This window comes from Microcaecilia unicolor, chromosome 4 (assembly GCF_901765095.1).
Source record: "Microcaecilia unicolor chromosome 4, aMicUni1.1, whole genome shotgun sequence".
In the NCBI taxonomy this organism is placed as follows: domain Eukaryota; kingdom Metazoa; phylum Chordata; class Amphibia; order Gymnophiona; family Siphonopidae; genus Microcaecilia; species Microcaecilia unicolor.
The window spans coordinates 53,956,488-53,980,073 of NC_044034.1; the positions used below are offsets into that span (position 1 = coordinate 53,956,488).

A 23,586-nucleotide genomic window follows, 5' to 3' on the forward strand; every position below is an offset into this window, starting at 1 on the left:
GGGTTTGTTTTGGGTTTTGGAGAGCTCACTGTTTTCTCCACAAATGTAACAGGTAGGGGAGTATGGGCCTGGGTCCGCCTGTCTGAAGTGCACTGCAGTACCCACTAAAACTGCTTCTGGGACCTTCATGCGCTATCATGGACCTGAGTATGACATCTGAAGCTGGCATAGAAGCTGGCACGACATATTTTGAAAGATGTGTTTTGAGGGTGGGAGGGGGTTAGTGACCACTGGGGGAGTAATGGGAGGTCATCCCCGATTCTCTCCGGTGGTCATGTGATTGGAGGACATAAGAAAGGAGTGGCAGCCTCTAAGGCGACATTAGCTTGTTGGTTAAAGGAAGCTATTGGTTTGGCCTATTTGCTGAAGGGCCGTATGGTGCCATCAGTGCTTAAGGCGCATTCTACCTGGAGGGGTAGCTTCTTCTTGGGCGGAGACTAGTTTTATTCCTCTGCAGGATATTTGCAAGGCAGCAGCTTGGTCTTCTACTGCTTTGGTACTTCCCAAGCGTCTTGACTGATCTGAAGGGTTGCTATGGAAGGTGAAATTAGGCCTTACCTGCTAATTTTATTTCCTCTAGACCCTCCAGACTGGTCAAGGGCCCTCCCATCTTGTGTCAGATGGCTTCTTTGAGTCTGTGTTCTGTTGGGGCTGTCAATTAGTATATTTCTATGCAATTCTGGTCAGGACGATGTTAGGTGACTTCCCTGACGCTAGACTTGTGCAGTCTGGGGCACTGTTGGCGTTCGGTCTGCTTAAGTACATTTCTGGTTGCAATGGGGTTTTCGGGTACAGGGGTTTCTTTTCCTAGTGTTGGTTTTCAGTTTCTAGTTTCTATGTTTTGGTTTTTCTGCTTGGCTAGCGGTATACTGGATGGATATGGTAAGGCACTTGTTATATATACAGTGTACAAAGTTTAGGTTCTCAGTCTCCCTCTGCTGATAGGCGTGCATAACTCAAGCGTCTTGACCGGTCTGGTGGGTCTAGAGGAAAGAAAATTTCAGGTAAGTCCTAATTTCACCTTGTTGATGTAATAAATGAAATAAAATGCTTTTCTTTCACTAACTATGCTGGGCTTTTCTTTTTTGCAGGGAAATGCGCCTAAGCTAGTTTATACACCATTGACTGATAAATGCTATCTTACTTTAACTCAAGCTATGAAGATGGGGCTTGGTGGAAATCCTTATGGCCCTGCTGGAACAGGAAAAACTGAATCTGTGAAAGCTCTGGGTGGGCTTCTTGGAAGACAAGTTTTAGTTTTTAATTGCGATGAGGTAAAGTAATCTCTCTCTCTCTCTCTCTCTCTCTCTCTCTCTCTCTCTCTCTGTCGTCCAAAGTAGTTTTAACTGGCTGCCTGGGGCCAGCATTAGTTCTGTTAATGCAATCATTAATGGGGCTGAGTGTGTTCTTGTTTTCTCAGCATCAGCCTCCCTCCCCTGCCCCCTACCCACCTTAAAAATGCCTTAATAGTTCAGTGATTCCCCTTTCCCCTCTCCCCTTCCCCCTCTCCCCCAGTCACAAATTAACCTTGTGGTGCTGTGCCCCCCTCCCTCTGGCCAGGCCTTGCCCAGACCCTCTCCTCCCACAAGTCACAAGTTTATTTGTCCTGCAACAGAAAAAGCGCATGCTGACTTCTCTGCATAACGACTTCTATTCAGTTCTGCCTTTCACTATTAAATCTCAAACAACGTGCTGATCATATATGAAAGACCTCTAATGCTGTGGGTGAACTGTTTTAAGTGGTTTGTGTACTGAAAGAGTAGATGTTCCCCCGAGTCAGGTTTTGGCTTATTTCTTTGTGATTAAGATTCAGTTGTCGAAGGAGAGCTTGGATAATGATAGCAGGGTAGGAAGTGAAAGGGAGTTTTGGAGGGGGAGCGTGGCAGTGTTGTCAAGGGGAATATATTGATGGAATTTTTACTCCCCCAGAGGAGAGTTTGCAGAGGTTATTATGAAAGTTGGCTAAAAGGAGGTAGCCCAGTGGATCCTTGCCAAGCGCAGTTGTTTCAACACCTCCCACTTGACTGTTTTTTTGGTTGTGAAATCTATTGTTACTATGTCATTGTCTATAGGAGAGTTTTTTTCCACAGGCCCTTAAAAAGGCTCTGGTACACCTGTTGAAAGCAAGAGCTTTGTCATTGAGGAGGCTAGCAATTATAGACTGATCTCTAACCTCTCATTGTTGGGCAAGTTGGTTGATAACCTACAATATTTTTTGGAGGAGTTGCACACTTTTGATGTTGTGCAGTCTGGATTTTGGATCGGTTTAAGCACAGAGATCATTTTGGTTGCTTTTTCGGATGAGATATGTAGATGTTAGGACACAGAAAATTCAGGGTTGTTAATCTTGTTGGATAGTTCTTCAGCAGTTGATACTTTAGATCATGTTCATCTCTTGGAAAGGCTTTGTTATATTAGGGTGGGGGGTGTCATTGATGTGGTTCAAGTCATTTTTACAGGATCAATAATTTCAGGTTCTTGGTGTTAATGGCCCCATCTTGTGAGATGCAGTTGTTATATGGGGTATCGCAGAGATCCCCATTGTCTCTAGTGCTGTTTAATCTTTATTTCTCAATGGACAAACAGGAAAAATCAGCCACACATATGAGTCTACATAATTCTGATGGCTGCTGACCAGCCCATCTCTCCCAGAGCCTAGAAGAGATGAGAAGACTCTCTGGGCATGTGTGTATGCTAAACCAACATAAGATAATCCACAGTATAAAAGGACAACTGTATCAAAAATGTTTATGATAGGGAAGGAAAAGCCTCAAAGAACTCAAAATCTTGCACATTTAAAGAACTGAGTTGATCATAATGATCGGCACTTCATCATTGGCAAAAACCTTCCCTGCAATAACATTTATCCCTTTTTCGAAAAATTCTTGTTATGGAAAATATTCATAAAAATTGTGAAATGGTTTGTTGGAAAATTTCTCATAGTACAATCTATGCTGTCTTTATAATGTTCATAGTCCAACTAATTACTGGTAGTGCAAAAATAACAGCAATTATCTCAGTAGAATACAGGTAGGGGTATAGAGTGAACATTAGAGCTGTTTCTCTAAACTCTCCGTGCCCCTGGGCCAGTGATGGCCAGCGTTTCGCATAGCTGCTTCAGAGTCCTAGATGGGGCATTTCTAGGTAAAAAGAAAAGACATTGACAGTACTCCATGTCTGATGCTCACTCTATATCCTACCTATGCTCTACTGAGATAAGTGTCGTTACTTTTGTCCTACCAGTAATTAGGCGGAATATCCGACAAACCAGTTCACAGTTTTGTGTGAATATTTTCCATAACAAGAATTTTTCATAAAAGGGATAAATGTTATTGCGGGGAAGGTTTTTGCCAATGAAGGCCGATCGTTATCAATTTAGCTGTTTAATTCTGCAAGATTTTGAGCTCTTTGAGGCTTTTCCTTCCTATCATAAACATTTTTGATACAGTCATTGTTTTCATACTGTGGATTAGCTTATGTTGGTTTATTCTTTTGAAGTTCTAACTCCACACCCACGCTGTTGTTGCTTTAGTTGATTCATGTGTGTATACTCCCTTCCCAGCAACCAGTACTCTATCTTTTCAGTCTTATTTCATGCGTCTAGCAAGGCAGTAATGAATTTCTCTTTCTCTCCTTCATTCTTTTGTCTTATCAAAACTTCCTAAATTAAAACATGAGAAGTGCTGAAGAATTGACATCCTGGGTCTCTGTTAGTCATCATAGGTTGTCTGCTCTGAAACTTAAGAGCTTGCCAGCATCAGTCTTGTTTTTCAGAGGTTTTTTGGAGCAGTTTCCCTACACATAAAGATGTGTGCAACCCTGGGGGTTCAGCTTCAGTCACCATAGATTGACACGCTTGTGAACATTAAGTAAGTGCTTGCTAGCTACATGCAACGCTGTTTCATGTGGCTTTGTACCATGGAGCAATCTCGCTGCAAAAATTACCTCTTAAATGGTATTTCCAATGTAGCCTTAAACACTGTCTGCAGTTCTTGCGGGGATGCCTTCAGGCTGTTACGTCTTGCAGCAAAGGTGCTTCCCTGCATTGCAGTGCTGTTTTCTAGGGCACCCTGAGTTATGACCAACAGCTGCACTCTTCCTCAGTAGGTCTTAAGGGCTCCATACAAAAGCCCCAGGAAGCAGTCTACTGAAACTAGTAACAGTGCTGACAAGGGGCAGATAAGTATGCTCCCTAAATAACACTGGCAGTGGCCCTGGTAAATATGCTCCTTAAATTAACTAGGGACATATATTGAAGTTGGCAGCTGCCAATTTCTGACTTCAGAAATTTTTTGTTGGCTGCTCTCAACGTTGTTATCCTAAAATGGTGCCTTGCTGAAGAGCTCGCTATTACACAGTTCACTGGTTTCTCTTGTTTTCCTTTAATGAGATTATAAGGGCAACCTCTGTGTCCAGGAGGAGAGTAACAGCCACATCTATGACTGTGCAGTCCTCCGCAAAGCTGATTCTCCTATAATAATTTTATAATAACATTCTCCAAGGGTGCAACTAGACTTCATGACCTCCTATCCTAGTAACTTGATCAGTTCATTCAAATGGAAGCTAGTACCAGGATCTGACCACTTCCAATTGGATTTCACCATTGAAATCCAATTGGAAGTCCTCCAAACTCATCTCCACCAGAGGTAAAATCAACGAGGTCACTTTCTGGTCTGAGCTAAGTTTCCCTCACTACCTCAACTACTACACATGGTTCGATCAAATCCCACTGCGATATCACGGTGAAAAACCATATCTGACAAAATTGCTCCATTTACCATTAAAAAGGTCAAGATGTCTAGAAATTCACCATGGTTTATAGTGGAATTATCCATCCTAAAAAGGGAATGTTGACACCTTGAAAAGCAATGGAGAAAGAACAAAGATACTACTGATAAATCCAAATGGAAGTCAACCTTCTGACACTACAAAAAGAAGGTAGCTGATTCAAAATGTTAGTACTATATTAGCCTAATAGGTCAAGATGATCTTGACAACAAAACTCTCCGTGGTTAAACTATTTTCCGCTAAAGATGATGAACATTCACAGAAAACATGTCCCACTGCCCAAGACCTATCTGATAATTTTGCCAATAAGATCCTCCAAATTATGTCTGAACTATCTAAAGTTACTCCAACAGAGGAAAATGGTCCAAACCATAGTTCAGCCTCAATTGCTGGAGATCCTACAATCCAAGGACTCAAAATGGACCAAAATTGGGAATCTTTTCAACCACTAACAGTTGAGGATGTAAGATCACTGCTATTGAAATGCTCCTGAGCCAACTGCTCCATTGATGAATGCCCAAAATACCTATTCAAAACCATCCTTATGGAAGCAGTAAACTGGTTACTTGATGATCTCAATGAGCTGTTAAAAACTGGTTCTCTTCCTCTGATATGGGCAAAATTGTTCTCCACTGTTGAAGGGATCTGGTGTAGATGTACTGTAACATTTCCTGCAAACTACCGTCCAGTGGTAAGCATACCCGTTTTTACTGAAGTATTAGAAACATACATCAGTAAACAACTCTCTTTATATCTGGAAAAATTTTCTATATTACACTGGTCACAATTTGGCTTCAGATCTTCACATAGTACGGAATCATTGCTGCTAGTTCTAACTACATATGTCAAACACCTATGCAAAGGCGACCAAGTAATTCTTCTCCAATTCGATATATCAGCGGCGTTCGATGTGGTTGACCACACATTGCTACTTGAATGCCTGGATCAGATAGGAATAATAGGGACTGTGATCAAGTGGTTCAGTGAATTCCTTTCAAATCAAAGCTAATCTGTTAAGCAGAACATCCAACTTTCCAACTACTGGTTTCCTAACTGCTGGGTCCCACAGGGATCTCCCTTCTCACCTATCCTGTTCAATCTCTTTGTCATCCCTTTACTCAATACACCTGGGTCTTAATGAACTACTGCTATCCTACGCAAATGACATCCTGCTTCTTTTACCAGTGACAGCATCAAACAAAGATACAACTCAGTCTGTAGCAAATGGCATGATTGCTGGTAGCACCTGGGCTCTGACCAATAAACTGAAATCGAATGCACAAGAAACCAAGGTCTTGTGGTTCTGAAATCAGGGAGTTGAGATCCCATCATCAATATCTTTGTCCATGTCATGGGCCCAGGCTCTAAGTCAAACTGTCATGGACTCAGGACCAACGTGAGCCCTTGGGCTGCTGTCGATGAGCGGCAGCAGCAGGCAAAACCCTCCAACCAGGTCTGGACTAAACAAGCAAGACTGGAGCAGCAGGACTGGAACTGAAACTGAAGGCAGGCAGGACTGGAACAAGCAGTCCTGGAACAACAGGACTGGAGCTGAAGCTGTTGGCTGGCAGGACTGGAACACCGGGACTGGAGCTGAAGCTGTAGGCAGGCAGGACTGGAAGAAGCTCTAGGCAAGGCAGACTAGACAAAGCTCAAGGCTGGACAGACTAGGTAGAGTTCAAGGCTGGGCCACACAAACACACAAGAGAACAAATAGGCAAACCAAGACAGAAGTGCTAACACCAACACACAAGCAGAAGAAGAAGGCTGAAGTGCTAAGCCTAGCACACAACAGAAGAACTAAAGCAGAACAAATAGGCAAACCAAGACAGAAGTGCTAACACCAACACACAAGCAGAAGAAGAAGGCTGAAGTGCTAAGCCTAGCACACAACAGAAGAACTAAAGCAGAACAAATAGGCAAACCAAGACAGAAGTGCTAACACCAACACACAAGCAGAAGAAGAAGGCTGAAGTGCTAAGCCTAGCACACAACAGAAGAACTAAAGCAGAAGTGCTAACTCTATCACACAGACAGAACTAAGCAGAAGTTCTAACTCTAGCACACAGGCAGAAGAACTAAGCAGAAGTTCTAACCCTAGCACACAGACAGACAGAAGAACTAAGCAGAAAGGGCTAACCCTAGCAGAGAGACAAGCAGAGAAACTAAAGCTTAAGTCCTACACAGGCACACTAAGTAGGGAACAGGACAGAAGTGCTATATCAGCACACCAACTGGGAAACAGGGCAGAAGTGCTAACAAGCACACCGACAAACCTGGAGACCTTTGGCTTTGCAAAGGCTCTGAATGAATGTCTTCAACTTCTTTATAAAGGCCCTCACTGATGATGTCACAACTGCAGCACAGAAGCAGGAAACACACTGAACACCATAGTGAGGCTTGGAACATACAGGAAGTGGAAGCACTACAGGAAAGAGACTTGAAACACACTGAACACCAGAATGAGGTTTGGAACACATAGGAAGTGGCAGCAGGGACAACAATGCAAAGGAAAAGAACAGACTGGAGCCACCTCTGAAGCTGTCCACCGGAAGACAAGGTGAGACTGAAAGTGGAGTCACGACCACAGTCATGACTGTTCAGTAGTCAAAGCTTTACAGTCAAGTCTGAAACCAGAGCATTAGGGGTCTTGCTAGATTCTTCACTCACTTTCTCTTCCATATTAACCAGGTATGGAAGAAAACACTATTCAAAATGATACAGCTATGTCTAGTTAGATCATTCTTCAACCAAAATGCCTTTGCAGTACTAGTCCAAATGTTAGTCCTACCTCACTTGGATTACTGTAATGTTCTATTTCTTGATATTAAGTGTCAATATCAGAAAAAATTGCAAATCATACAGAATACAGCTGCTAGACTAATATACAGATTGAATAGATATACTAGTGTTTCAGCTCATCTAAAGAAACTGCACTGGCTTCCCATAGCAGAAAGACTCGGGTTCAAAGCTGCTTATTTAGTTTTTTCAAATCTTCAGGGGTTCACCTCTGAACTACTGACTTAAAACGCTTTGGTATGTTTTGTCCAGTCTAACAGACTGAAAGAGCAGTTGATGCTAGCATCACCGTTTCAAAAGACAATTAGAAATCATAAGATTTTCAACTCTCTATTCCCTGTACTTGGAGTTAAAATATGGAACTCTACCTTTTGCCATCAGAACAAAAAAAAACAGCCACCTTAGCTTCAGGAAGAGTCTAAAAAACTTTCTCTTCCCAAAGACTGCTTCATAACAATCCATTGACTTCTACCTGGTAGTACCATCCATTATCCTTTCCTATAATGTTTTTGGTCTCATGCATTACACCAATGGTATCTAATTGTTCTCATACCTTGTACTAATATTATCAGCTTTTGTCTCACCTAGACTGTAAACCGCACTGAACCTTGGAAAGGGGTTAATATTGTAAGCTCCTTTGAGCAGGGACTGTCCTCTGTGCTAAATTGTACAGCGCTGCGTAACCCTGGTAGTGCTTTAGAAATGTTAAGTAGTAGTAGTAGTTAATAGTGGTATACAAGAATTGATTTGATTTCATTCACAAGGGAATTCTTTTCTATGCTCTAGTTCAGTCCCAGCTGGGACCTCCCAACAAAAATTATCAACTGATATCTGCCAGTATATAATGAACCAGCATTTCTCTGTTTTCTTCACTTATAAATGTATGTATCTTTAAAAATCATTTAGACCTTAGTTCTTCCTTACATAGATGAAGTTTATTTAACTATAGTTTTTCTGGAAATACGGACCCTTTATGGTGAATTGCACCACTTTTTCCTTCGGCGCTTAAGCGGCCGTTGAGGAAATAACATAGATCAGCAACCAAGCAGGCATTTTGAGTGTGTGACAATGATTCAGCTTTCTCTGTTCAGTTTAGCATTGGCTATGTATGTAGGTACAGTCATTCCATTGATTTAAATTCTCAGAGTCAGTGAGATAATTCCTCATTGGAGGTTTTCTGAATTATTACCCTGTCTCTATGCAACTGTAAAGGAATTGAGCTATAAAGAGATTTAAATACTGAATCCTTTTCTCTGGGAATTAGGTTTCTCTTGTCTCTCCAGTACAAGCTTAACAACACACCTTACAAATTACCAACTGGGAAATTTCCCTATGTACAAATGTGTAGTAGTGAAAAAAAAGAGAGAGAGAGAGAGAGAAGAAAAGGTCAATCATATATAAACAGCTGCTCACTTGATAGGCTTATAAAATTTCATTGCAGAATAATAATTTTTTACAGAGAATGAGCCAAATGGTCTTTACAACCGCATCCCCCCGCCACCTCCCCCTCCCCAAGTATTTGGAGAGTGGATCCCTTTGCCACTCATCTCAACAACAAAGTCCCTCAATTCTGTTCCAGGCTGGGATCACATGACAGACTAGCATCAGGATGCCTTTCTCCTCAGTTGGGGAAAGGGTCTTCTGTATGTTTATCCTCCCATAACTCTCATGGGGAAGGCTTTGCAGAAACTCAGGCAGGACTGGGGAACCATGATCCTTATTGCGTCCTACTTCTGATCTTCATCACTCAGAACAAGAAGTCTCTTCTATACTCCAACCTCCAATCCCTAGCCTCATGGCTTGAATGTTGAGAGCTTAGAACTTACATATTTTCATCTGCACTGAGGGTGTTTCCTGGGTCCTGCTTGCTTCCAGGAAAGATTCCACTAAGAGGTCCTATACTTTTAAGTGGAAGAGGTTTGCTCTCTGGTTTGAGGGCAAGGCCTTATAGATTTCTTTTCCTGCCCTACACAAAAATTTCTTGAATACATTCAATACCTTTCTGCGTCTGGGTTAAAAACCAACTGTGTAAGGGTTCACCTTGGTGCAATTAGCATTTATCATCACCATGTAGAAGGTAAGCCCATCTCTGTACAGCTTCTAGTTGTTTGTTTTCTCTGAGGACAAGCAGGCCATAATTCTCACAGTTGGGTAATGCAATCCTATGTTGCCTGATCCAGAGCTTCTAGCAAACAAAGCTTTTGTGGACTGCGAGGCACGCTCCACCGCACATGCACAAGTGCCTTCCCTCCTGTCATGAGAGCTCTATTACCACGGTTCTTCTTTTAACATAGTGGGGAGTGGCTGCTCTAAACAGCATGGTTTGGAAAGAGCTTTTTTTGTGCCTTTTGGCATGTTTTTCATTGTGATTTTGCTGTGCCCATGCACCTTTTTCCTTCTTTCCTTACTGTTTTAGTTTCTTTTTTTCCCACATGTGTTTTCTTTGTTTTCTGCATCATTAGGCCACATTTAGACCTTGACTTCAACTGGGTTTTTCCCTTTATTTTTTCTCTGTTGCCTTGCTTCTTTTTCTGGCACCTTCGCTTCATTTGATTTGGCTGCGGAGGTTTTTCCAGCCATGACCGCTCAAGTTCCCAGTGGCTTCAAGCAGTGTATCTGGTACAGTCGGACCATCTCTGACAAACACACCCATTCTTGGTTTCTCCAGTGTTTAGGGCCCGACCATAGCCCTGCTAACTGTGCTCTTTGTCTTTGGATGAAGACGTGTCAGGGAGGCTCATCACAAGAGGACTTTTGGAGCTCGGCCCGATGCATTGGCATTGAGGTTGAGTACTGCACCGACATTGGGCTCATCGGTATGTATGGCTTCTACTAGACCTGTACACACTGGGAGCAGTTGAGTAGGTCTCCACCTGTTTCGATGCAGACTGCCATGCAGGGCCCCCGGGTCCATCCGGCGTCAGACCCAACCCCAATGCAATGTGAGGATTCAACGTCATCCTCGGCACTGAGGAGCTTCGATGTTGAGCTTCAGGCGAAGGCCATGAAGCATCGCCCATTGGTCGTCCTTTTCGCACAGTGCTGGGAGCTCCAGGACGTCGAGGAATTCGGCATCCAAGAAGCATTGGTGCCGGGAAGACTTGCCCCCCTTCCATTTAGAAGGTGCTGATGCGTCGGTATCCCAGCAGCCAGAACCAAGCTCCCATCTCGATCCCAATAGTTCTGCAGCCTGTCTCTGACCGGCACCCCAGCTTTTTCCGATGTCAGCCCTCGATGAGTGCATCACTGCCTTGCTCCCCAAACTGGTGGATGGCCTCTTGCAGAGGTGTGTAGTGGCATTTGGGGTGTATGTGCCTACCCTGCCTCCCATTGCGGTCCCGCTTGGCCCTCAGCCTGTGGTGTTGCCTCCTGATGTCACGTGCGGCCTCGATGTCAGCTGCCACCCAGGCCGATACTCCCTTGTTGGTGGAGGAAGCTTCTCTAGAGTTGAGGTGGGAGCCGACTCCTTGACACCCTTCTCGAGAACATGATTCCTCTTGGTCAAGGCAGTCTCGGTCTCGGCCCTCCCATGAGGAGGTTTTGACTGACACTGATGAGGAATGCTCATGGGAGTCTGAGGAAGATCCATGGTACTTTTTGGAGGATGAGTCCAAAGGCATCTCCTCTGAACACTCCCATCCACTTGAAAATAAATCCCCTCCTGAGAGCATTTCTTTTCCCTCTTTTGTGAAGGAAATGGCTGAGGCCATTCCATTTCTTGGAAAGGTGGAGGACGAGCCTAGGACCAGGATGCTCAAGGTCCTGGATTATGAGTCTCCTAGGGAGGCTGTGACTGTCCCTCTCCATAAGGTACTCTAGGAAGTTTTTGTTCGGAATTGGGAGTCCCTTCTCCCAGTACTGCCCAAGAAGATCAACACTATGTACCGGATCCACAGCACACATGGATTTGATAACCCCTCGTTTCCTCATCATTCCATGATGGTGGAATCTGTCCTGAGAAGAGCTAGAAGTTCTAGAGACTATGCTTTGGACTCTTGGGAGGAAGATGCTCCAGGCTTCGGTGCTCGTGTCATGCATTCAGTCATACCAACTCTTCATGACCGTCTATTTGTGAGACTCTGTGCACAAGATGCTAGACTTGGCAGACTCTCTTTCACTGGAGCAGGCCAAGTCAGTGTGCCTCTTGGCCAATCTGCAGAAGTGTGTTGTAAGTTCTTGACCAAGGGCACATACAACACTTTTGATTTGGCATCCAGGATCTCTGCCCAGAGTGTAGCTATGTCTGCATATTTCTGACTTGGAACTGGCAGTTCAGCAGAGCTTGGTGGTGAATGCCCCATTATGGGGGCTAACCTTTTTGGAGAGAAGGTTGAGGAGGTCGCTGAACGAATCAAGAAGCATACTGACACCGTCTCTTCTCTTTTCTGTCGGACGCCTTCTGCATATGCTTCCTCTTCTAGGAGATGTTTTGTCAAGTTGAGAAGGAGTGCCTACCACTCTGAAGCATAAGTACGCTGCCTTCCCTCACCAGCCTGCTCAGGCTTAGCCCCAGCACTCTTGTTCCTTCAACAGCGTGCAACTAAGGCCCCTATGACTCAAGCAGGAGACGAGCTTTTGACTGGCTCCATCAGTACTGTTACCTTCAGACAGCCATTATCTGAGTAGAACTACCAACCAAGCCAAAACATGACATTCTTGGATGAGGTTTGTCCTGAGGATGTCAGAAACATTGTCCCTTGGTCTCTCCCGTGAGATGGGCTTATTCAGGTTGGCTGTATTGGTGTAATGGAAGCACATGACACCAGTTGCAGACATTGTTTATCAAGGCCATGTAAACAGCTATGGGACTGAAACTTAATAATGGCTGATTGGAGATGGAAGATGCTCCCTCTCTCTCATCAGAGAAACTTTCTGAAAAACTCAATCTCTTCTTTTCATGCGTGTTTCTCATTCTCTGGACTCTTTCAGCTCGCCACCTCTGGTTGGCTGGAGCAGAAAGAATATATAATATTGCCTTATAAGGGATTGCAGCTACGCCTGGAACAAGGTTTCTTCTGGCAAAAGCCATGGCTGCACAAGATTGTAAGGCATTTATAATTCTTCTACATGGGGTAGGTAAGAAGTAATATATTTTTCTTCTTAAGTGTCAGCTGAGCCAATTAGTATCATGTCTAATCTTGTTGGATGATCGTAATTCAGTTTTTTTTTTTGCTTAGTGTTTATCTAGATCGTGGACATTAGTAATAGGCATTATAACCAAACTATTGTTAGGAACCTACATCGTATTAGTGTTTACTAACCAAGGTAAATAAACTACCATATTTTTCCAGATACTGGGTGTTGGTCTCTTGCCAGCATATCAGGGAGGACTATTAGGCCTGGGGATGGGGATAGGTAAGAGAGTACCCCTAGACATCCCTGGACATCCTTGAGCCACACTCGGATCAATCTACCCTATCGGACCATATATTATAGAATAGCGCCTAGCACTTTTGTGCTTAACTGCCAATTATTGACTCTGATGCGCATAAGTGCTATTAGTTTGTATTATATGCGCACACTTGGCACTTAACATTAGGTACCAAGTTATAGAATGAGGGGGATAATGCCTTTTATAAAATTACTCAAATGTAAAAGTACATATGATGGCAAGATTACATATATAGTGCACTCCATTTAAGTGCACGTCGGATAAGCGCATGCTCTGTTTAACTGCATGCCATACTTCGGTCCCATTTTTGGCGCCATCAATTTTTATGCGGATAAACTTCGGTTTAGCGCACGACTGATAAGTGCAAGATTCGCTTATATGCATGGTTTAAGACCGTTCCTCTGCAGGAAAGACTCCGCATAAGCACACGCACGGAATATGGAAGCCGATTGGCACGTGACAAAGGGGCGATAAATTTGAAATCTTGTTGGTTAACTGCCACAGGCAGAATAAGCGAAAGAAAGTTGTTAGAGTGTACACTGGAATCGTCGTCGTCATCGCACAACTGTAAGTCTTTAACACTGGCTGAACGAATAGAAGTTCTTAAAAAATTAGAAAACAAAGTCAAGCATCTATTGCTAAAGAACATGGTGTTAATCCCAGTCAAATTTCACGTAGATCAGCTTCTGGAAGACTGACAAAACAATACAAATCCACATAGAAAACGTAAATGGGCGGGAAAAGCTGAGGATGTAGAAGATGCTCTTCTTCGGTGGTTTTCTCAAGTCAGGAGCAGATAGTTTCCTGTCAGTGGTCCACTGCTTATGGAGAAAGCTAATCAGCTAGCTGAAAGTCTTGGACTAACTGAATTCAAAGCCATTGTTGGATGGTTGGAAAGATGGAAGGAGAGGAACAACATAAAATTCAAGAAACAGCATGGTGAAAAACAAGACACTGATGACTTTGTTGTTGAAAATTGGGTTGTTTCAGTTCTTCCTGCCATCTTGAACGAGTTTGCACCTCGTAACATTTTCAATGCTGACAAAAATGGTCTTTACTGGCGAGCGATTCCTGATGGAACATTTGCATTCAAACAAGCCGAAACTACAGGAAGTAAAACGTTGAAGGACTGACTGACGATCCTCCTTTGCTGCAATATGAATGGGAGTGAGAAGTTGGAACCACTTGTCATTGGAAAGAGCAAACAGCCCTGTTGCTTCAAGAATGTTAAGCGACTTCCTGTGTCATACGAGGCTAACGCAAATTCATGGATGACTAGGGAAATTTGGAAGCAGTGGCTAAAGAAGTTAGACGCTAGAATGTGGGCACAAAAGCGTCAGATTTTGTTGCTTTGTGATAATTGTGCTGCACACAGTGATGATGTCAGGCTGTCTAACGTCAAGGTGATCTTCCTGCCACCAAACACTACTTCTCTGATCCAACCTATGGATCAGGGTATAATAGCCAATTTCAAACAACATTATCGGGCTTTTGATCTACGTCGTCTGATGAGCGTTATGAATGACCAGACTGGCAAGGATAAACGTGCTGTTGAACTGGCTCGTAATCTATCACTGTTGGATTCTCTACATATGCAGAAAGAAACCTGGAATCATGTTACACAGGTAACCATTGTGAACTGCTACAAGCGGGCAAGCTTTGTTAAGGATGTGGAGAGGGATGAAACAGATACAGCTGTTGCAAACGCGTCAGATGAACAAGCTATTGATATACCAGCTGGTGTTACTGAAGAAGAGTTTCATCACTACGTAGCTGTTGATTACGATCTACAAACAGCTGACGACAGCACTGATGTCGAGATATGCGCCTACACGCAGCAAAGGATGATGATGAAACAGATGATGAAATGAGCAGCGAGGCACATGCTGACGAAATTCAACAACCTCCTGACACTTTTGCAAGAGCGCTGGAGAGTCTCAACACCGTGCGGGCCTATCTGGAGGCCACTGGATGTCAGTGCTATGACAGTTTTTATTGTCTGGCAGACGTAGTCTATGGAACTCACAAGCACAAGATTTTACAGAGGACTATAACTGATTACTTCAAGTAAGTCTAACGTCAGTTAACGGACACTGTATAACGTCAGTTAACGGAGACTATATACTGTACGTATAATAAACAGTACTGTACATATGTTTATCAGTTGTCAAGCTTCTTTGGGTCACAACGGTTAAGTGCACGCTTCGGTTAACTGCAGGTATTTCTTTGGTCCCAAACCCTTGCACTTAAGCGGATTGCACTGTACTTGTATTCACATTTGGTGTCTGTGTGTTCTGAGATGGAGGAGGAAGTTACGTGTTTATATTATTGTATGTGTGTATATTTATTCTTGTTTTTGAGCAGGTATAAATGCACATGGTGCAGTTTACCCATGAGTTCTGTTGGATTTGTGCTAGTATTTGTACCTATGTAGCTTTATAAAATAAGCTACAATAGGTGCCTTTCTGTTCTTTCAGTCTTGGAGACTTTTTATAAAATCATCCTTCAAGTACTCAGTGAACGTTTGCATTAGGAACTTATTTTATATAAACTTTTGAACCATTTAAAATTATTCAGTGGTCAAATATTTGTAGTCCTTTAAAACTTCCTGATTTATCTGAATGTCAAAAACTAACATGGTTATATGTAATTTTCAACAATTGTTTTAAGATATGTAATACCTTCTTTATGTTATTTGTAGGGTATTGATGTGAAGTCAATGGGTAGAATCTTTGTTGGTTTGGTGAAGTGTGGTGCCTGGGGTTGTTTTGATGAGTTTAACAGACTAGAGGAAGCAGTACTTTCAGCTGTATCCATGCAAATCCAGACTATTCAGGATGCTTTGAAACACCATAGACTTTCATGTGATTTGCTTGGGAAAGAGGTATGATGCACATTTGTAATTTTTTACTTGCAAACAAAATGCATTTTAGCATAGGGTATGTACAAAATGGTGTAAGCCTAGTGCACTTTATTGCGTTGACTCTAAAACCGATCCTACAGAATGCCTGAGGCCCTTGGTAGAAAAGCAAGTAGTAAATGCTCTTAAATACAGGTCATCAAACTGCTGCATCATGAGGACATACCATCCTAGCTACTATTGTTATGTTTACCTTTCCAGTCACTACTGTTGTTTACTTCTGATGGTGCTTGATGTAGGATGCTTAGTTGTGGTAGAAAACAGATATGATATCTATTATTACCTTATATTCTTAAAACTAGGGATCTACGATATAAAGTTCAAAACTGTAACCAGTTTTGCAGTATAGTATAACTGAAAGGACTATTTAAAGATGCTATTAAAAATGTTATTTGTGCACAGGCTAACCTTACTTGAAAGCCTTTTGTAGACACCAGAGAAAGGGAGCGCAAATGCCTAGCAATTGGGCACACAAATCTTTGCTGGCTTTCTTTATTGTGATCATAGGCTATACTGGGTCAAGGCTGAAAACTTGCGCACAAAATGTTTTTCATGCGCACATGGGCCAGCAAAAATTAGAACATTGGCATACAGCACATTTAAGTACACAGTAATGAAGCCATTAGCTAGTCAACATAGATGAGATGTGCACAGAAGGCCAAAAGACTTGAGCACAGTGCTGTGCCCTTAACACAAGGTCTGAGAAGGCATAAAAGGTTAGTTTGTTCTGTGATCAGTGTTAGTGAGGATTCATGCCTGTTGTTTCTGATTACTGTGAGCATAGAAGACCTGCAAATTTTTCTGACTTCCATAAAGAGCATATGTTAAAGACATAACTGAGGGGGAACAAAGAGCAAAAAAGTTCCATTTTTGAAAGTTGCATGCGTGCACATCTGTACATGTGCTTGAATGCTATAGTGCACATCAATATTGATATTGCACATTTACCATCCTTAGTAGAGTCCCAGTATTATCACAGGTTTCATCCCGAATAAAAGGAACATAGGAAGAAATTCTGGCTTCAACATTGTACTTCAAGGGAGAAAACCCATTGTTCCCCACAAAACGGGCACAAACAGAATTACAAAAGGTGCAGGAAACATTGGAGCCTGCCAGAAGGCAGAGTGGGTGTATTCTATAACAACGCGCATAGATTTTAGAAACGCCCATGACCCGCCCATAACCATGCCTACTTTTCAGCAATGCAACTTGGAATTTATACACACCATGTTACAGAATACTCTTAGCAAATACTGCACATAAATTCTAATTCTTGCCAATTAGTGCTAATTGCTTGTTAATATCCAATTATCAGTGCTGATTAGCTTGTTTACTAATTAAGTTATGCGTGTTGTTGTGGAATTCATATCGATTTCCATATGTAAATCTTGGCACAATATATAGAATCCTGTGGATAATCCTTACAGAAATAATGATTTCAGGTTCAGTGGCATATTGCATGCATGTGAGTTAAGAAGAAAAGGGATCGTTGATAGAGCCTAGAAGCAATAGATATTTGGGAACAATGTGTAATGGCCTTTCATGCTTTTCTTTTAATTCTAGGTTGGACTGGATCCTAATTCTGGAATTTTTATTACAATGAATCCTGCAGGAAAAGGTTATGGTGGTAGGCAAAAACTCCCTGATAACCTCAAACAGCTTTTCAGACCAGTTGCTATGTCCCATCCCGATAACGAACTAATAGCAGAAGTAATTTTGTATTCAGAAGGTTTTAAGGATGCCAAGACCCTAGGCAGAAAATTAGTGGCTATTTTTAATCTTGCCAGGTAACTTGTTTTAACATTTTTATATCATTTATTCATATTACCGCTCTTGCTTTTTTTCTAGTTTTACTGTAAGTGACTAATAAAAAGGCTTTTTACTTTTCTAACATAACATGAAGGGGAATTCGATAACAAGTCACTCATATTTCTGTGCCAACTCTATGCCTAAATGTACAGACTGCTGACATTTAGGGGTCCTTTTACTAAAATAAAATTGGAGTACCGCGGGACACACTTAGGTGTCCTGCAGTAATTGCAAAATGTATGTGTGTTAAATGTGTGCTAAAATATTTAGCTGTTTTTTTTTCAGTGGGCATGTTAGGGGCAGAGAATGGGTGTTCCTGTACTAACCAGTTATTTATTTTATTTATTTATTTAGATTTTTGCTCACACCTTTTTCAGTAGTAGCTCAAGGTGAGTTACATTCAGGTACACTGGATATTTCTCTGTTTCAGGAGGGCTCACAATCTAAGTTTGTACTTGAGGCAATGGAGGGTTAAGTGACTTGCCCAAGATCACAAGGAGCAGCAGTGGGATTTGAACTGGCCACCTCTGGATTGCAAGACCGGTGCTCTAACCACTAGGCCACTCCTCCACTCCTGTTAGCACATCTACGTTCACGGGGTGCTAATAGGTTAGCACAGGGATACCGTGTGAGCCCGTACTGCCTTCAAAATGAATGGCGGTAAGAGCTCCTGACAATTTTTAAAAAATAGCTGCATTCTAATTGCAACAATTAGGGCATGGCCATTAATACAAAAAATAAAAATAGGCCATTTTATGGCTATGGTAAAAATGACCGTAACGTGTGGGAAAGACCCATGTTAGGGCACTCTAAGGACATTTATTTACTGCACCTTTTTAAAAGGACCCCTTAGGTGCCTAATGAGCTTATTTTCGAAAGAGATTGCCGGACATCTTCAGACACAAATCGGGAGATGGCTGGCGATCTCCTGATCCCGGCCAAATCGGTATAATTGAAAGCCGATTTTAGCCGGCCCCAACTGCTTTTCGTCGTGGAGCCGGCCAACCTTCAAGGGAGGGTACAGAAGGCGGGGCAGGATGGGGGCGTGGTTATGAGATAGCCGGCTTCACCCCATAATGGAAAAAACATGGCTGGCTCAGACGAGCATTTCGCCGGTGGCACTTGGTCCATTTCTTTTTAGGTCAAAGTCACAAAAAAGTGCCCCAATTGACCAGATGACCACCGGAGGGAAACAGGGATGACCTCCCCTTACTCTCCCAGTGGTCACCAACCCCCTCCCACCCAAAAAAAATTAAAAAAAGTTTTTTGCCAGCCTGAAATGTCATACCCAGCTCCCTGACAGCCGTATGCAGGTCCTTGGAGCAGTATTTAGTGGGTGCAGTGCACTTCAGGCAGGTGGACCCAGGCCCACCCCCCCTCACTTGTTCCACTTGTGGTGGTTAATGTTGAGCCCTCCGACCCCCCCCCCAAAACCCACTGTACCGACATGTAGGAGCCCCCCTTCACCCCTTAAGGCTATGGTGGTGGTGTAGAGTTGTGGGGAGTGGGTTTTGGGGGGGATTTGGGGGGCTTAGCACCCAAGGTAAGGGAGCTATGCACCTGGGAGCTATTTTAATTTTTTTTTTTTTTTACATTTTTAGAAGTGCCCCTTAGGGTGCCCGGTTGTGAGGGGGGCACGTGCACTACAAATGCTGGCTCCTTCCACGACCAAATGCCTTGCATTTCGCCGGGTTTGAGATGGTCGGGCCCGGTTTCCATTATGGCTGAAAAACGAAGCCGGCCATCTCCTCTACACCCAGCGATCGATTTAGCCGGCCCCAACCGTATTTCTAAAATATGGTTGGCTCCGCCCCCTTGTGGAGCCGTCCCCGAAGACGGCCGGCCAGCTATTTGGCCGGCGCCGTTCGATTATGCCCCTCTAAGTGTACACTTACCTGCGAAAATGTCATTTGGACACCTAAGGGTATTCTACAAATAGGCATTCAAATGGTATAGCATATATTTGAAAGTGACATTCAAATGGGTGGAACATGGACCATCCATTGGCTAGACAGAGATTAGATAGGCAGCTTACTGTAAATTTTCTGTGAGCCTGCTACATTTAGTGCCTCCATTTATGCCAAATCTGTGGCAGGTGTAAATGAGGGTACGTAAATGTACACTAATTTTGGGCACCCAAATATATACTAGTATTCAGTAAAAGATACTTGGGTGCCAAAGTTTCCATATAGAATATAGACTCTCAACGTGTTACTGGGGTGCCTAAATGGAGACCCTTTGTTGTAAAATTGTCCTGATGGTGGATGATGTCAGATAAAGACCGAAATGGGCCATCCAGTCTGGTCAGTAGGTTTGCAAGGATAATACTTGCCATGCAGTGCAGATTATTTTCCCTATACCAGTTTTTATATTTTTTGGGGTTGTGCCTGTTGTACAATGCAGGTTACTTTTCCCATGGTTTCTTAGTAGTATGGAGGAGTAGCCTAATAGTGCAGTAGGCTGAATACCTGGAGAACTGGGTTTGATTTTCCACTGTGACCCCTTGTGAACCTGGGCAAGTCACTTAACCCTCCATTTCCCCAGGTACAAACATTTAGAATGTGAGCCCAGTAGGAACTGAGAAAGTACCTACATAAATAGATATACCACCTTTCTGTGGTATAACCAAAGCTGTTTACATCAACTCCTTCCCTATCATCAAGCCGATCAATCCATAGACTGGTGGGTTGTGTCCATCTACCAGCAGGTGGAGATAGCAATCTTTTGCCTCCCTATATATGGTCATGTGCTGCCGGAAATTCCCCAGTATGTTCTCTATCTCAGCAGGTGTGTGGTCACACAGCAGCAGCTCTGGCTAGGTCTCCAAGCCTAATTGTTTAGGTTTTGTTGAGTACCTGGGGTTGAGGGCTCTTCGTGAGCAAGTGCAAACCTGGTGGTGCCAGGTCCCTCCTTTTCTCCCCCCTCCCGCTGGCTCTGTTAAACAAAAAAAAAACAAACAAAAAAAAATGTTTAATGTTCAAAAAGGACGTCCATTTGCAGCTGCTCACTGGAACAAGTCGTCGCTGCTCGGAGCAAGAAGCAAGTAATTTTTACCTTTTACTAGCGGGCAGGGGGTTCCCCGAACGGTCTCCATGTGGCTATGGCCTCAGATGGCAAGGGTGCGAAAAGACGCTTCCCGGGGAAGCGGGGGGATCGAAGGTAGAGTCGCCCTTTTTGGGCGCCCTTTCGGAGCCGGGAGAGTTCACCGGTTTTTCCTCCGGCGCGGCGGCCTTTCCCGCCTTAAGCGCCCATCTCCCGCTGGCTGCCCTCCCGGTCATGACCGGCCACGCGGCTCGGTCGGCTTCTTTTTGGGCCGCTCTCGAGATGGGAGATGTTAACAGCTTGGTCGCCCTTGAATCGGGCGACAGTAAGAAGTCGGCGAAATTAAAATGCCCTTCTTCCTGCGCGGCTCCTTCTCGGAGTTTCGCGCCGTACGCCATTTTGGACGTGCAACTCGCCTCTCCCCCGCTACTGGGAGCGCAGATGGAGGGCGCCTCTGGGGCCGCGGCACAGGCTGCAGAAATGCACAGACTGGGGGGTTTCTCCCCTGAGTTCATTTTGCTGCTGCATCAGGCCTTTCTTATGCAGAACACTGCCCCTGCCCACCTCTCTGATCGGGGTGATGAGGCCTCTATGCTTAAGCGCCCTCGGGTGGATTTTCCACCCTCGGGGGACTCTGTCTCCTCTGATGTGGATGACGGCAGCGTGTCTGAGTTCTCCCAGAGATCCTTAGCGGAATCTATGGAAGAGACTGATCCTCGCTCGGATGGAGCGGATGACCCCTCTGCAGCGCGGCTTTTTCGCTCAGAGGATTTGCCCAACCTGCTTGTGCAGGCCATGAGCATTTTGAAGATTGCCTCTCCGGAGGAAGGCTCTCTCTCAGCCTCTACTGGCTCCGCCATTATGCTGGGAACGAAGCGCCTGCCTAGAACCTTCCACGTTCATGAAGCCATGCAGACCTTAATTTCAGCGCAATGGGATGCCCCTGAGGCGAGCCTGAAAGTAGCCAGGGCTAAATGTCCCGTCTGTACCCCTTACCTGAGGGGGAACGGGAAGCCTTTGTCTGGCCCACGGTAGATTCCTTAATCACTGCCGTGACTAAGAAAACGGCGCTGCCGGTGGAAGGTGGCACTGCCCTGAAGGACACCCAGGACAGGAGAATGGAGGCGGCCTTAAAGTCATCCTTTGAGGCGGCTGCTCTGAGTTTGCAAGCCTCGGTTTGCGGCTCCTACGTGGCTAGGGCGTGTCTGACTGTTTTGCAGCGGGCTTCCCCCTCGGACCCTTCCTAGAGGGCGGAATGGCTGACCCTGGAGTCGGGTTTGGCCTAATTGGCAGACTTGCTGTATGATGTTTTGAGAGCCTCGGCCAAGGGTATGGCTCAGACAGTCTCTGCGCGGCAGTGGCTCTGGCTTAAGCACTGGTCTGCTGACCATGCCTCTAAATCTCGCCTAGGCAAGCTGCGTTTTAAAGGCAAGCTGCTCTTTGGGGACGAGCTGGACAAGATCGTGACGGAGCTGGGCACGTCCAAGGGCAAGAGGTTGCCGGAGGTCAGGACTCGGGCCGGCAGTGCTCGTCCTGGTTCCTGTAAGGGCCGAATCCAGGAAGCCCGTCGGTATCGCCCGGGCAAGGCAGCCTCCTCTGCCTCCGCTTCCTTCAAACGGAACTTCTCCCCCAAGCAGCATTCCTTTTGTAGGGACCGCCGTCCAGGAAGTTCGTCCTCCGGCCCGCCCCCAGGGCCGCGTACCCAATGACGGGGACCTGGTCCATGGCCCAGTGCAGATAGGAGGAAGGTTGTCCTCGTTTCTCGGCGAGTGGACCAGGGTAACTTCAGACGCTTGGGTGCTGGAAGTCATCAGAGACGGCTACAAGCTAGAGTTCTGCCGACCCCTATGGGACGGGTTTGTAAACTCTCCTTGCAAGTCTCAGGTCAAAGCAGCTGCCGTGCAGCAGACTTTGAACAACCTGATCCGTTTGGGCGCGGTGGTCCCGGTGCCAGTTGATCAGCTTGGCAAGGGGCGCTACTCCATTTACTTTGTGGTGCCAAAGAAAGAAGGCTCTGCTCGGCCTATTCTCAACCTCAAGGGAGTCAATCGGGCCTTGAAAGTTCGGCACTTCCGGATGGAGACCCTCCGCTCCGTAATAGCTGCGGTGAAAAAGGGAGAATTCCTGGCCTCCCTGGACATCAAGGAAGCTTACCTACATATTCCCATCTGGCTGCCTCATCAGCACTTTCTGCGCTTTGCAGTGCTAGGCCGACACTTCTAGTTCAGAGCCCTGCTGTTCGGGTTGGCTCCGGCTCCGCGGACCTTCTCCAAAGTAATGGTGGTCATCGCGGCCTACCTCCGCAAGGAGGGAGTGCAAGTCCATCCCTATCTGGACGACTGGCTGATCCGAGCCCCTTCCTATGCAGAGAGCGGGAGAGCTATAGACAGGGTCATTGCTCTTCTGAGCTCCCTGGGATGGGTCATCAACTGGGAGAAAAGCCAGCTGCGCCTGACTCAGTCCCTGGAGTATCTGGGAGTTCGATTCGACACCCAAGTGGGCAGAGTGTTCCTGCCGGACAACCGGAGCGTCAAGCTTCGGACCCAGGTGGACCAGTTCCTAGCCTCCTCTACTCTTCGGGCTTGGGACTATGTGCAGCTGTTGGGCTCTATGACAGCCACGATGGAGGTAGTGCCCTGGGCAAGGGCTCATATGAGACCACTACAGCACTCTCTTCTGCGGCGGTGAACTCCAGTGTCGGAGGACTACGCCGTACGCCTTCCTTTGGATCCAGCGGTGCGAAAGGCGCTGAGCTGGTGGCTGAGGCCAGGCAAGCTGTCCGCGGGAATGCCTCTTTTGACCCCGGAGTGGGTTGTCGTCACGACGGACGCCTGCT

The 23,586-nt window shown here is 44.9% G+C and overlaps 1 protein-coding gene across 1 annotated transcript in view; it reads left to right on the forward strand.

The window, feature by feature from the left end:
• The window catches only part of DYNC2H1 (dynein cytoplasmic 2 heavy chain 1), a 1,078,189-nt gene that overhangs the window by 349,148 nt on the left and 705,455 nt on the right, over positions 1-23,586 (forward strand). The window contains 3 exon segments of the mRNA XM_030202388.1: positions 1,092-1,274; positions 15,681-15,863; positions 17,463-17,686. Of these exon segments, the coding sequence (XP_030058248.1) occupies positions 1,092-1,274; positions 15,681-15,863; positions 17,463-17,686 (590 nt within the window).